This window comes from Rattus norvegicus, chromosome 1 (genome assembly GCF_021556685.1).
Source record: "Rattus norvegicus strain SHRSP/BbbUtx chromosome 1, alternate assembly SHRSP_T2T, whole genome shotgun sequence".
Classification (NCBI taxonomy): Eukaryota; Metazoa; Chordata; class Mammalia; order Rodentia; family Muridae; genus Rattus; species Rattus norvegicus.
The window spans coordinates 172,165,132-172,179,017 of NC_141534.1; the positions used below are offsets into that span (position 1 = coordinate 172,165,132).

Genomic DNA, 13,886 nt, shown 5'->3' on the forward strand with positions numbered 1-13,886 from the left:
AACATGAGGGACACATGCTCTTCCATATTGTTTCTCTGTCGTCTTCAACCATCATTGGTTGAAAAGAGCTTTTGTAGAGCTCATGCCCATATCCACATTCCAAGAGCCACCATGTGATATTAGTAATGAGGATAGCACTCTTCCTTTTATAGGTTCCCAAAACAAAATGACTCTAAGGTCAAACCACCGTTCCAAAATGAATATAATATGCCATACCCTGGATTTCCTCAGGGTAACTTAAAGGAGTTAAAGTTCGAGATGTAGCTACTAATAAAAACATAATTCTTCCTGAACTAAGTATAATTCATATCCATTCTCACTAACTCATCACAGATGACAGCCAAACCCCATCACAGATGCCAGTCAAACTGAAAAATGTTCAGTCTCTCTAAAAGAAAAGCACTCATCAGTAGCAAAGCGTACGAAGGATGAAGTGATCAGAAGCATTGGCTGCCCTCTTCACTGAATTCCAGCAACAGATACTGTCAGCACCTTAGCACCATAGCTCAATGGAGCAATTCAAAGTACCATAAAAGTTTCAAGCACAAAGAACCTTAGATGGATGTCCAAGTCTAAGTTTGGTAGTCCTCCTGTGAGTTTTCACCGGTTCCTATCTTCAGAAATAGATGAGATTACTGATATCCCAATATATTTACCATTACCAAGAAAGAAATTCATTTTAAATAACAGCCTTGCTTCCATAGTTACAGAAGCTGTGCATCAGAGACTCGTACAATTTGCTAACTTTCTTACATAAAAAAATTACAATTACATTTATTAAATTAATACTTATAAAAGAGACGTAGTTAGTACTTTGTCTTATCTGCTATTTATGTTAATCAAAATATGAATAAAATTTAAAACATGAACTTTTTAAAAAGGAAATCACTACACAGAAATACAAGTGTTTATAGGAAAATATGTCCAAGACTAAGTTACATATAATACCTAATTTGTTTAACTTCTTTTAAATAATGTAACATCTAAACTAAAATGAGAGGTGGTATTTTACCAGGTGGCCATTTTGTTTCCTTTAAGAGACACGATGAGCAGTGACATGCATCCACTGGATTGGCTTAGAGATTTTGAAGTCACTATGAACCAACCCTAAATCAGGAATACATTGGGATTTGCCAGACTCATTTACACAGTGTTATGCAATCACTTACTGGATTTAGGTTAAAAAAAAATCCTATATCCCTGACAACAGTGGAGAGTTGAACAGAATAATAAGATTAAGGAGAAATAAAAGCACAGATAGCCAGATACATCTCAGTAGTATGCTGAGTCATATGCCTGTGGGTATTCTCTGCACTGACGACTAGGAATAAGAATGTTCACTGTGAAATTGCTTCTGCTCCTGTACTCTATACCAGCCATGGGCTCTTGGTGGAGTCTTCTGTAGCCAAAGATGAGGACATGCTCAACTCGATGCTTTTGTGTAGAACACCCTGAGCACTCGCTGGCGGATCTGTCGAGTCTTCACCCCATAAACAAGAGGATTGAGGGCAGGTGGCACAAGGAGATAGAGAGTGGCCAGCAGAACGTGGACATGATGGGGAACATGGTGGCCAAAGCGGTGAGTGAGGAAAGAGAAAATTCCAGGGACATAGAAGATGAGAATAACACAAACATGAGATCCACATGTGCTGAAGGCCTTAAGTCTGGCTTCACCTCCTGGAACCTTCAGCACTGCCTGGAGGATGAGGGCATAGGAAATGCTAATGGCCAGGACATCTAGCCCAACCACCAGCAGTGCCACTGACAGCCCATAAGCTCGATTCACTGTGGTTTCCGAACAGGCAAGTTTTACCACAGCCATATGTTCACAATAGGCATGGCTTATGACAGTGGCTCTGCAGAAGACAACTTTCTGCAACAGGATGGGGAATGGGACAAGGAGGACCAATCCCCGCACCAGCACCACCATCCCGATGCGCCCAATAATCCCCGGATGCAGGATGGTAGAATGATGCAGAGGGTGGCAGATGGCGACATAGCGATCCAGAGCCATGGCCACAAGTATGCCTGACTCCATCGAGGAGAAGGCATGAATGAAAAACATCTGAGTCAGGCAGACAATGTACCCAATCTCATGGGCGTGAGCCAGAAGCACAGTGAGAGCTTTAGGCGCAGTGGAGGAGGCCAGGACCAGATCAGTAGCAGCAAGCATGGCCAGGAAGAGGTACATAGGTTGGTGCAAGGATGAGTCAGTCCAGATAATGAAGATAATTGTCACATTGCCCACTAGAGCAAGGAGGTAAAGGACCCCCAGAGGCAATGCTATCCAGTGCTGAGTTTCCTCCAAGCCCGGAACACCTACTAGGAAGAAAGGGGGCTGGGGTTGCCTCCAGCTGGAGTTGCTAAGAGCCATGAACAACAGCACAGAGAAAGAAGAGTGCGAAGTCACCAGAGTCATGACTTCTCCCTTCTCGATACACTAAGCCGCTGTGCAGATTCAGCTGCCATGCGCATTAGCAAAACAGGGTGACTTAAGCTGCAACACAAGTGCACAGTTAGATGTAAGGAAGAAAATCTGCACACAGATGTTTACAGACGAGTCTTCCACACAACTGATCTAGACTGAGTCTAGCTGACATGTGGGAGAACAGTAAACACTGAACACAGCTGCCTTGAGAGAGGTGCTCACTCTGCCACTCAATGGCTGGTTTCAAAACTGTCAACTTGAAGTCACAAGGCTGACTGTGTATGCAGTGCTGAAGGCTGAGTCATCTGTCACCTTGACACTTCTCCTGGGGCCTCATGACACAGCACTCAGTAGTTGTTCCTGGGGGAGTCTGCATCCCACATCTTCCCCCTCGTTACCTGTCAGATCCAGGGTTTCAGGATCTCCTCCTTCCTCTTTCCTCTGTGACTTCTCATTGCATGGTTTTTACTGGTTAATGCACTTCACTTCATTCCAAGTTTATCTTCAGTGCACAAATGCATTTCTCTGCATCCCTAAGCCCCTACACCCAACATTCAAAGCTGCTGGCTGACCCATCTTTCCCAGTCATCCTACACTTGCCTGTCTATGTTATGTCAATATTTGTGTGAATAAACCCTTATCTATGTATGCAAATTGGAAACCATCTTTACTAATTTTATGACTGATGTTTTTGTCTTTTCAACACTCCCCATTGACTTTATCTCGAACATCTCACAGCCATTTTTTTCTCAGCTCCTAGTATCACTGCCTGTGTTCACAATCCAACTTTCTCTTACCTTAGCTCTTCTAGACATAACAGAAAAATTTGGTTTGTAGAAACACTTAATGTAAACTCTGGCTGTGGCACTCTGTCCTTGTTATAAGGTTTTAAAATTTTTATTTTCTATCCTAAAATCACAAATTCTCCCTAAAATTTACCCCTCATACACACACACACACACACACACACACACACACACACACACACACACATACACACACAAATTTTGGGGGATATCATGTACGGAATAAATCACAGACTGTCACACAAGGTCCTCAGGTTGTCTTATAGCATTGTTGTCCTAGCGGTTGTGTGTTCCCAGTTGCACATATGTTTTGCTCTCCCCTTTTGTTGCTATTGTAATTTTATGACCGCACAGACCTATTATACATGACTTCTTCCTTTTTCTCTTTCCTATCTTACCTAAATTGGTCTTTCTCATCTGCCAAAATTCGAAGTCCAGTGTCCTGTTCTCCTCCAGAAGGATTGACAGTAATTTGCCAACCTGATGACATTGTCTATATGTTATGATCTGCCCTTCTTTATCTACAACTTTCTGATATGTCAGCATCACAAAATCCTTTTTAGTCTCATAGGTTTTTTTATTTCAAAAGACAGAATCAGATCTCATTAGACTTGTTAACCACAAACCAGCATGGTGGGCCTTTCACAGCACATACATCAAATGTAATTGAATTTAAGCTATTTCTACTTTGTATTCTAGTAATAAAACATTGGCAGGCTATTTAAAATTTCTAAGCCCTGATTTCTCATCTGACAGGAAAGTAAAGAAGATCAACTATGCACCTAACTATAAATATTAATCAAAGTATACATTTGATACAATCAAAGTATCAAGTCCCACATTTTTTCCTTTTTTCTTTCCATCCACAAATGTTCCCTCTATGTTTCAAATGTTCTGTCTTTTGTTGCTTTGGAAATGGGATATCATTTGAGATGAAAATAAATGGAATGATAATGAAGAAAATATTTCACTCCTGTTGCCTCCAAGTATGTTAGCAAGAGATAAAAGTAAATGACACAGGTACTCTGTTTAATCTGCTTCAATTGATTCACCCCTGAATCATAACAACAGAAATTTAGTTGATACATCCATGACTTAAGATATTTGTCTTAAGATAAAGATAAACTCTAAAATAGTATTAATCTAGGCTGGAACTCAGACATACATACACACATGAAGAGGCAGACATGACTCAGCTTGGGGAGATCCCACATCTATAGATAATATTGAGAGATTTAAAACAAATCAGGGATGACTATATTTCTCTGAACTCTGTCTATAATTACGACAAAATCCAAAATTCCTAGTGAACAAACAATATTCAGTCTTTTCTGTCCCTCTAAGCTTAAAGGAATAGGGATAGTTCTGTTGAGAGTTTCATGGTATTCTATCCAAGTACAACAGTTTACCAGTCATTATTTAGTACTCTATACAAAGAGAAAATGTACTCTCTTTCTTAGCTATCCTCTTCTGTTGCAAGTCTGCTTTTCCATTTTTCATCAGAAAAGCACAATTACCATTATGCATTTGGGAAGTGTGTCCATAGCTTTTATAGGAGCAATATCAAGGAGACTGGGGGGTAATAGATGCTGTTCCTAGGCACCAACTTCCTCTGTGCTCTGTGGCTTATGTGCCCAAAGTAAAAGCCTGCTGTATTACTAAGTGGTCCTCTGTAAACCTTACAAAAACCAGAAAAGTGTTTGTCTCTAGGAATCTGAAGAGAGAAATGCATTTAACTCTCTGAGGAGGAAGAGAAAGGCAGAAAGGACTGGGCTGTAATTCCCTCACAGCCATGCAGATCCAGCCCAAGCCATGGGTATTTTGTCAAGTGGTTTTGAACTCTGTAGGGCAGTTTAACATGTCTCCTTTTCTTCTCAATTATAATCCTTTCACCACTGTGTCACTGCACTGATTACTTTGTACTGTAAGACCACTCAGTCCCTGGAGAGTAGGGATGATGTCTTACTGAGGGGAGACTTCCCAGAGCGTGATACACATACCTGGATTCTAATTGATCCTGCATCTGACTGTATATGGAAACAATACCCAACTGCTTAAATTACATAATAAATAAAAATGAAAAAGGTCCTAAAGGACTTGAAATTGTAGGAACTTGACAAAGCAGAGGCTCAACTTTGGGACAAGGACATCATAATAAACAGAAGAGTATCTACTGAGGGGTGACCCCTGAGCTTTGATGTTCCCCGACCTTCATGATACTCTGGGTGATTTACAGAAGCGGCTCTGTTGAATCTCAGGTCAGAGTTCTAGATGTGTATAGAAAGGAAGGGATTTGATGGTCACTAGAAGCTACAGTTCGACTGCCTCTAGAGGGCAGGAAGGCTCCTCTCCAGGCTATGGCTTCATTCTATTCCTAAGCTCCTTAATAGTGGCCTGGATTCCATGAAAGTACAAGAAAGGGAAAGACAAAACCACAGCCAGAGATGTAGAAATGGTGGGTCCATGATAATGCCCTGATGTAAGAGGAAGACACAAAGCACTCAGAGGCATGGCTCCAACTGACAGAGAACCTGACAGGACAAGCAGGGCACTCTCTTCCTTGTGTCTGGGCTGTGCTCAAGGATAGTATTTAGAATGGGGGAATCTTGAGATTCGGGAAGGTTCTACTAAGACTTTTTCCCTGATCCACAGTTTACAGGCACCATTCCAGCCTCCACAGTGACACACTGCTCTAGCTTTGGAGTAAGGATGGGGAGACACAGTCCTCAGAATGGCTGCATAGCAATTTCTGAATGTTGAAGAGAAAATTAAACACATCATTCATGGCCTGTGAAGCTGATGCTTCTGAAGTTGTCAGCACTATTAGTAGCATCCTCCCAGGCTAGTGTGCTGTGAGGGTGAGAAAACAAGAAAGGGCTGTGAGAAAGGTCTGGGAGAGCCTCCAGCTGACTGTGAGGTTCAATGAGCTCATTACAAAGGACTTGTAGCAATGTGTCCTCCATGGTCTCTGTGTCTATGTGCTTAATTCCTCCTGTCAGTGCCCATGCCAGACCTGTAAACAACAAACCTTCTGACTCAGGGGGACAATATCTAAAACCACTAAGAGATGCTGGGATGGAGAGAAAGCTCAGATAGTCAGATGTCTGCAGTGCAGGCAGTGTGGGACAGAGACAGCAGAGGTTACATCTCACTGGCCAGCCTAAGTCAGTGAGATCAGGGTTAATGAGGAAGCCGGTCTCAAAAAAATGTGAGATGGAGAGAGACTGAGAAAAACACCTGCTATCTACCTCTGACTTCCTCATGTACGTGCAGTCATGTATACATATGCACACATCCACAAAATCATGTACTAATACCACACAAACGAACAAACAAACAAACACACACACACACACACACACACACACACGGAGAGGGAGCAAGGGAGGGAGGGGGAGAGGGACAGGGAGAGAGAGAGGATCAAGATGTGTTTACGTAACTGTATTTGCAGCCTCGTTAATCATGCTGAGAAATAATACTTTCCACAGGACTTTCAAAAAAATCAGTTCTCATTATGCTTCCCCCAGAACCAAATTTCAAGTCTGACCTCCTTTCCAAGCCCAAGTCCTGCGCTCTATCTTCTTCCTGGTTGTAAAGGTTATGAAAATTTCTTCTTGATGTCTCCTCAAAGGAGCAACCATGACTGTGAACAGGCTCTGGGAAAGGGTGTTAATACCAATTGGTAGGTCCCTGAGGACCAGCAGCACATGTGGTCAAAGCCTAAGTTATTCTCCAGACTGGAGAGACACATGGGGTGAGTGAACATCCCAGAAGGATGGGTGGATGGGCAGGAAGACAAGGCTAGGGATGAAACCTTGACATGTGGAGTAAACTGTGGCAGGCAAAGAGAAGGCACATGGATTTGGTGATTGAGGCCAAAAGTTGTTGGTTCCTGACACGTAAACTCTTTCTTGCTATTTGGGGGCTAAAAGCTACTGGCTGCTAGTAATTTAACTCTTTCTCTGGGTCAGAAGCTGGCAACTTCTGCCAATTTATCATCTGCATCTGGGGATTAAGGGGTGAAAAGCTTAGTTACTTGGGCTGTTTCCCTTAGCTCAAAGGCCTCTTGCTGGCCAGGCTAAGGGCTCTAGGCTAAGGGCTCTTTTTGAGCCAAAGAAAAGAAAAGAAAGGAAGTTAGAAAGTCAGGTTCTCTCTCTCTCTCTCTCTCTCTCTCTCTCTCTCTCTCTCTCTCTCTCTCTCTCTCTCTCTCTCCCCCTCAAGCCCAACTACCTGCCTCATCATTTTCCCAAGTGCATCTGCATACTTAGATACATACACATATACCTACATATGTATGTCGGTCCATACATATAGACAGACAAACATATATAAATTTGGTGGATGGAGATCAGAGACCAATGCATGCTCTGTGAGCCACAAACCTCAAACTGCTCATTCTCACAAATCAGGCTTAGCCCCACGTGAACTCTATCTTTAAAGGATGCTCTAATTGCAGATGCTAGAAGTATTAGCTGCTGGAAGCTCTTAACTGAGTTACTTTCCTATGGGCCGTGGAGGCAGCGGGGGGGTGGAGGGGGGAGTCTTTCTTACCCCAAACTATTTTACTTTTCCATTCAGCCCTCCACTGAACTAGTGCTATATGAATATAAAGGTAAAGTCCATTTCATTTAAATTTTAAAAAATACTCAACAGTCGCCCATCACATACACAGTGTTCACAGTTTCCATGACAGCAATGCTTCAGCTCCTTATCTTTTCCCTCTTCTAGTCAACAACTATTCCAGTCACACATTGTGGGAGGCTACAAAATTTATCAAGTAAACAATTTGCACATAGTTTTAAACTTCCTAATGTCCAGCTTTATAGTGGCACAAAACTGTTATGTGTTCAGTCGAAGCCATATGATTTTGAATTTTGATGCTTTCCAGGTTAGTGATGTATGATAGCATTCTCCTTTAATGCTGCACAGTGTCATTGAGCTCTGCTTTCTATGTAGCTACATAGAGGTGAAATTATAATATCTGTGGTACATTCCCATCCCCATCCCCTCTCCTACCCAGTTCCCTCCTTCTGTCTGCCTCCTATAACTATTTTATTCCCCCTTTTAAGTAAAATGCAACCATTCTTTCTTTAGATTTTTGGTTCTGTGGAGTGTAGCAGGGTACCTGTACTTTATGGCTGATATCCACTTATAAGCCAGTATGTACCATGAATGTCATTTGGGGTCCAGGTTACCTCACTCAGGATGATGATCTCAATTTCCATCCCTTTGCCTGCAAAATTTATAATGTCTTTGTTTTTCATAGCTGAATAGTATTCCACTGTGTAGATGTTCAGCATTTTTTTTATCCATTCTTCAGTTGAGGGACATCTAGGTTGTTTCAACTTTCTGGCTATTATGAATAAAGCTGCTACAAACATAGTTGAGCAAAAGCCCCTGTGGTATAGTTTGGCATCTTTTGAGTATATGCCCAGGAGTGGTGTAGCTGGGTCTTCAGGTGGAACTATTCTCAAATTTCTGAGAAACCACCAAATTAACTTAAAAAGTGGTTGTACAAGTTTGCACTCCCACCAGCAATGGAAAAGTGTGCCCCATGTTCCACATTCTCTCCAGCATGTGCTATTACTTGAACTTTTGATCTCAGCATTCTGATTGGTATAAGATGCAATCTCAAGATCATTTTGATTTGCATTTTCCAGATAACTAAGAACGTTGAACATTTCTTTAAGTACTTCTTGGCCATTTGAGATTCCTCTGCTGAGAATTCTGTTTAGCTCTGTACTCCATTTTTGAATTTGGTTATTTGGTTTGTTGGTGTCTAACTTCTTGAGTTCTTTATAAATCTTGAATATCAGGTGTACTGTTGGTGAAGATCCTTTCCCAATCTGTAGGATGATATTTTGTCCTACTCACATGTTCCTTTGCCATTCTCAGTTTTGCAGTTTCAAGAGATTCCCTTTGTCAATTGTTGATCTTAGAGCCTGAGCCATTGGTGTTATGTTCAGGAAGTTGTCTTCTATACCAATGAGTTCAAGACTATTCCCACCTTTTGTTCTACTAGATTTAGTGTATCTGGTTTTATGTTAAGTTTTTGATCTACTTGGACTTGAGTTTTATGCAGGGTGATAGATATGGATTTATTTGCATTCTTCTACATACAGACTTCCAGTTAGACTGTTGAAGAGCTTTCTTTCTTTATTGTATGGTTTTCTGTTCTTTGTCAAAACTCAAGTGTCCATAGGTGTGTGGACTTATTTCAGGGACTTCAATTTTATTCCATTGATTAACCTATCAGTTCTTATATAAATAAAATACAGTTTTATTATTATTACACTGTAATGCTGCTTGAGATTAGGGATGGTAATACCTCCAGGTGTTCTTTTGATGTATAGGATTGTTTTAGCTATCCTTGTTTTTTTGTTTTTCTATATGGGATTTGCTCTGCCATGGTCTGTAAAGAATTGTGTTGGAATTTTGATCCACATCACATTGGATCTCTACCATTTTACTAAAATGATCATTTTGACTAAGTTCATCCTACCTATCCATGAGCATGGGAGATCTTTCCATCTTCTAATATCTTCTTCAATTTCTTTTTGAGGGATTTGAAGTTCTGACAAGAATTCTTGAGGCTTAGTCTATTGCTATGTATTGTAATGCTTAAATTCTATACAATTCTATGTAAAATTAGCAGCAGCCAATTACTAGGGGTGGGATTATCCGTGTTCTACTCTTATAACTGCAGTCCTGGCTACCTCCCCAGTGATCTACCCCAGACACTTGTTCCTCCTAGCATGTCTTCATGGTTCTTCTCACTTCATAGATGCTTGAGGGGTGGTTTCTTTCCTCCCTCTCCTTCCTCCTTCTCCCCCTGGTCTCTCCTCCTCCAACTGGGTTACTCCAAGCCCACCTACCTCTAATCCCTTCATTAATTGTCTATTGCCTACTTTATTTAACCAACAGTTTTAAATCAATGAATACAGTTTACACAACAAAGCTTTATAAATACAAACGGTCACTGATAGGCCTAGATCTTTGGGTATAGGAGTTAGCATTACAGTACATAGCCATAGACCAAACCACAACAATTCTCAAGAACCATGGCATAAGAGCTAACACCCAGGATGTGCCTTTGCTAGCAATATTTTTCATTAATCCAATATATTCAGAGTATGGTGCAAAAGGGGCTTATCCAAAGCCCTCAGAGACTTCTAAGTCAGTTGGAGATAATCCTTCACCCACCTACACAGAATCCACCTGCATAATCTTGAAGTTATCCCATCTGTCCCTCAGATCTTCATCTCAGTAACATGCTGAAATTCTGAAAAATACTCAAAATTATATGAAAGAAAATGACATCAGGGAAAGAAAGAGGAAATGGAGAAGAAGAATTTGATTATTTATTAATCAAATACCAGGAACCATGACAAGAATATGATCATTGTCTGCTGTGGATGAAGACACAACTCATCCATTAAAAAATACATATATATTTGTAAATTGTAATAAAAGATGGGAGAAATAAACCAAGATTTCTGGCAATGGAAAACTAGTGACTTGATGAGGTTGGAAAATACTCCAAATACAAAAACAAATTAATAAAACAGACAATAAAACAAACAACAGTGAGATTAAGAACAGGCATATCTGCTAACTCTGATTGAAGGGAGCACAAACATTTGAAGACCCTCCACTCAAAAAAAGGCACTTCCAAATACAGAATACACAACACAAGGGAAATATTATGTATTGTATTTCAAGGACATGTAATGTTATTAAACATACACCAAATACATTAAAGAGAGTGGCAACGGGAAGAGTTTGCAGAGAAATAAGTGAGAAGATTAGAAATGAAGAGAGAAAATAAATAAATGGGATGAGAATCAAGAAAAATTACTGTGGGCAATATTTTATGCTGTAGTTTCTACTATTCAGACTCAAAAATGAGAAAATAAAAAATTATTCTTATTATTATTCTTATTCTCAAGGGTTAAAAATCTGTAGGATTAGAGGAAGAATTGTCTATCCCAAAATTAACCTGAAAGAGTATATAAAATAAAGAAACGAGGCTTCATCTGCAATTCTGGAATCCCGTACTGATTTTCAACCTTCCTAAAGCTGAAACATCACCACCCTCCCCTAAAAGGGACATTTGACCCTCAGGGAGCTGCGACCTATAGTCTGAGAACCACTGGTCTATCTAAAGTGTTTTTTTATTAATTCAAACTCAAGATATTACTATAATTTGATACTTCTCTGAAATCTGAATTTCTCCAGCAGAAGAGATCTATTTGCCAAATTGGCATACAACATAATGGGATCCGCCTTATTTTCTCACTAAATGCCAGGTTTGTAAAAATCCTTTTGTGTGTGTGACATGGCCTTGCTGTGTATTCCTGGTGAGATTTCACTTCTTCATGTAGCCCAGGTTGACTTCAAACTCATGATTCTTCTGCCTCATCTTCCCTCCTATAGTTCCATGCCCAACTAATATCCTATTTCTTAGCTATATGATGTATCTATATTATCAACAGAAAGTATCAACTCTTAGAAGAAAATGATCCAAGTTATACACTTGTTTAGAGAATAACTGAGATTTCGCACCTTTCTTAATCTTGTATTTCAATATGCAAGCATCAGAGATTCCAGAGGAGATTTCCTCTCCTACAATAACCCAGGATGTTTTCTTTCCCCACCAGGCCAATGACATGGTTAGTAGAGCTTCAATTCTATGGAAAAGGGCCATCATGACTCCTGAGGTCCAGTTGACAAAACAAGTCAAGTGGGTTCAATCTTCTTGGAGCCTACAATTGTTAACAGACACTCTCTGATCAGCTTGGTCTTAATCCCATATACGATGGGGTCCTAAGCAGGGGGAAAAAGCAAGTAGAGATTGGCAAGAATGACCTTGGCAGCAGAGGCTGTGGATGGCCCAAAGTGCTGCATGACCACAGAAAGAAAGCCAGGTCCATAGAAGAGGATGACACAGACATGGGCTATGCATGTGCTTCCTGCTTTGCCACGTGCCTCAGGGGAAGGAAAATGCATCACTGTCTTCACAATCTACCCATAAGAGTAGGCAATAAAGGCCACATCCCCCACACCAAGAAAGATTGCCACACCAAAAGCATAGAGACTGGTTACAGTTGTGGCCCTGCAAGCCAGCTTCACCACTGATATATGCTCCCAGTAAGGCAGTCTACAAGCCAGGCTCAGAAAGAAGATGGTTAAACCCACACCTCGCAGTGCCACTAGGCCTCCAATCTTTGCAACAACCTCAAGGGTAAGGATGGTTGCATAATGCAATGGGTTGCAGATAGCCACAAAGGGGTCCAAGGCCATGGTCAGCAGCACCTCTGACTCCATGGCAGAGAATGCATGGATGAGAAACATTTGGGACAGACAAGCATAGGGATGATAGCTGAGGCACCAAACCAGAAAATTGCCAGCATCTTGGACAGAGTGGCGAAGGAAAGGACAAGTCAACAAAAGAAAGCATTGCAAGAACCAAAATCATGGGCCAATGGAGCCTGTGTTCTTTCCAGATGAGAGAAAGCAGGACGGCATTCCCAGTTAGTGACAGGACAAACATGAAGCAGAAGGGAAGAGATATCCAAACATGAGCAGCAGTCAGTCCTGGGATGCCAGTCAAGAAGAAAGTATGTGGAAGAAGAAGAGAATTATTGGAAAAAGTCATGGTTCCTATCCCACACAAAGAGCAAAGAGCCACTGTAAAGAAAGACAAAGATACAAGATCCAATGAGTGCAGATTATTAAAGTCAGGCTCAACAGTCTCACTGATAACTACACCAGCACCACGTCACTTTTACCTCATAGTTCTAAAGAAAGGCTCAAAAATAATTTTCAATGTATTCTATATTTCTGAACATTTGGTGAGAAGTTCAGCAATCCGATTCAAAGCTTAAATCCACAATTTGTGTGTTCTGGGCTAATTTATGTATCTGTGAATGAATATCAAGTAAGAATTATCAGTTTAAAATTATTCCTGTCAAACTCGTACTCCAAATGCTAGTATATCATTGGCCTTGGTATCATCAAGTCTTTATCTTGACCACATAAACTGCCCAAAATGCTAACACCTGCAAAGTCTTCATTTAGAGCCCCTCACTCTTCTGGATTTTTTTGGCTGCCAAAATTAGACAATAATATGCAATCCCCAGAGACACCAATGCTGATCAGACCCTTCCTTGCATTATTCTAATCCTATTCACTTGCTTCCCGACCCAATATATCAGTGACTGAGTGCCTCACCTGCCATATCCCCCTCTCCTTCAAGGTGGTAGTATGCTGGCATATAGCATTTTGGTAACCTGGAATAAACAGAAGGTCATGCATACATAGGTAACATAAAAGCCAAAGAATATATCATAGCCACATACTGAAGGGGAGAATGAAGTTATTTGATGTTACCGCAACAACAGTTTGCAGCATTCTCTGTGTTCTCAAGATGCTCCCTAATAAATCTTTTCATTGTGTGTTATTAGACACACAGCAATGTGGGAAGAAATAAGTGGACCAGTTGCACACACATCTGCATAAATGAACAAAATCAACAACCCACATCCATTGACCCATAAGCTAGAATATTCCCTCCTCTCCCTGTGTCACAGTAGCTCTTACAGGACAAGGACAACAATCTAGGACCCTTGGACCATGACTAAAAGAGTGTA

At 40.8% G+C, this 13,886-nt stretch overlaps 1 protein-coding gene and 1 pseudogene across 1 annotated transcript; both read right to left on the reverse strand.

The window, feature by feature from the left end:
- Positions 1–1,423: 1,423 nt before the first annotated feature.
- On the reverse strand, positions 1,424–2,374 carry Or52l1b (olfactory receptor family 52 subfamily L member 1B). Its single transcript, NM_001000948.1, is given in 1 exon segment — positions 1,424–2,374. A coding segment is annotated over 1 exon segment (951 nt).
- Positions 11,974–12,892, reverse strand: Or52x1b-ps1 (olfactory receptor family 52 subfamily X member 1B, pseudogene 1; annotated as a pseudogene).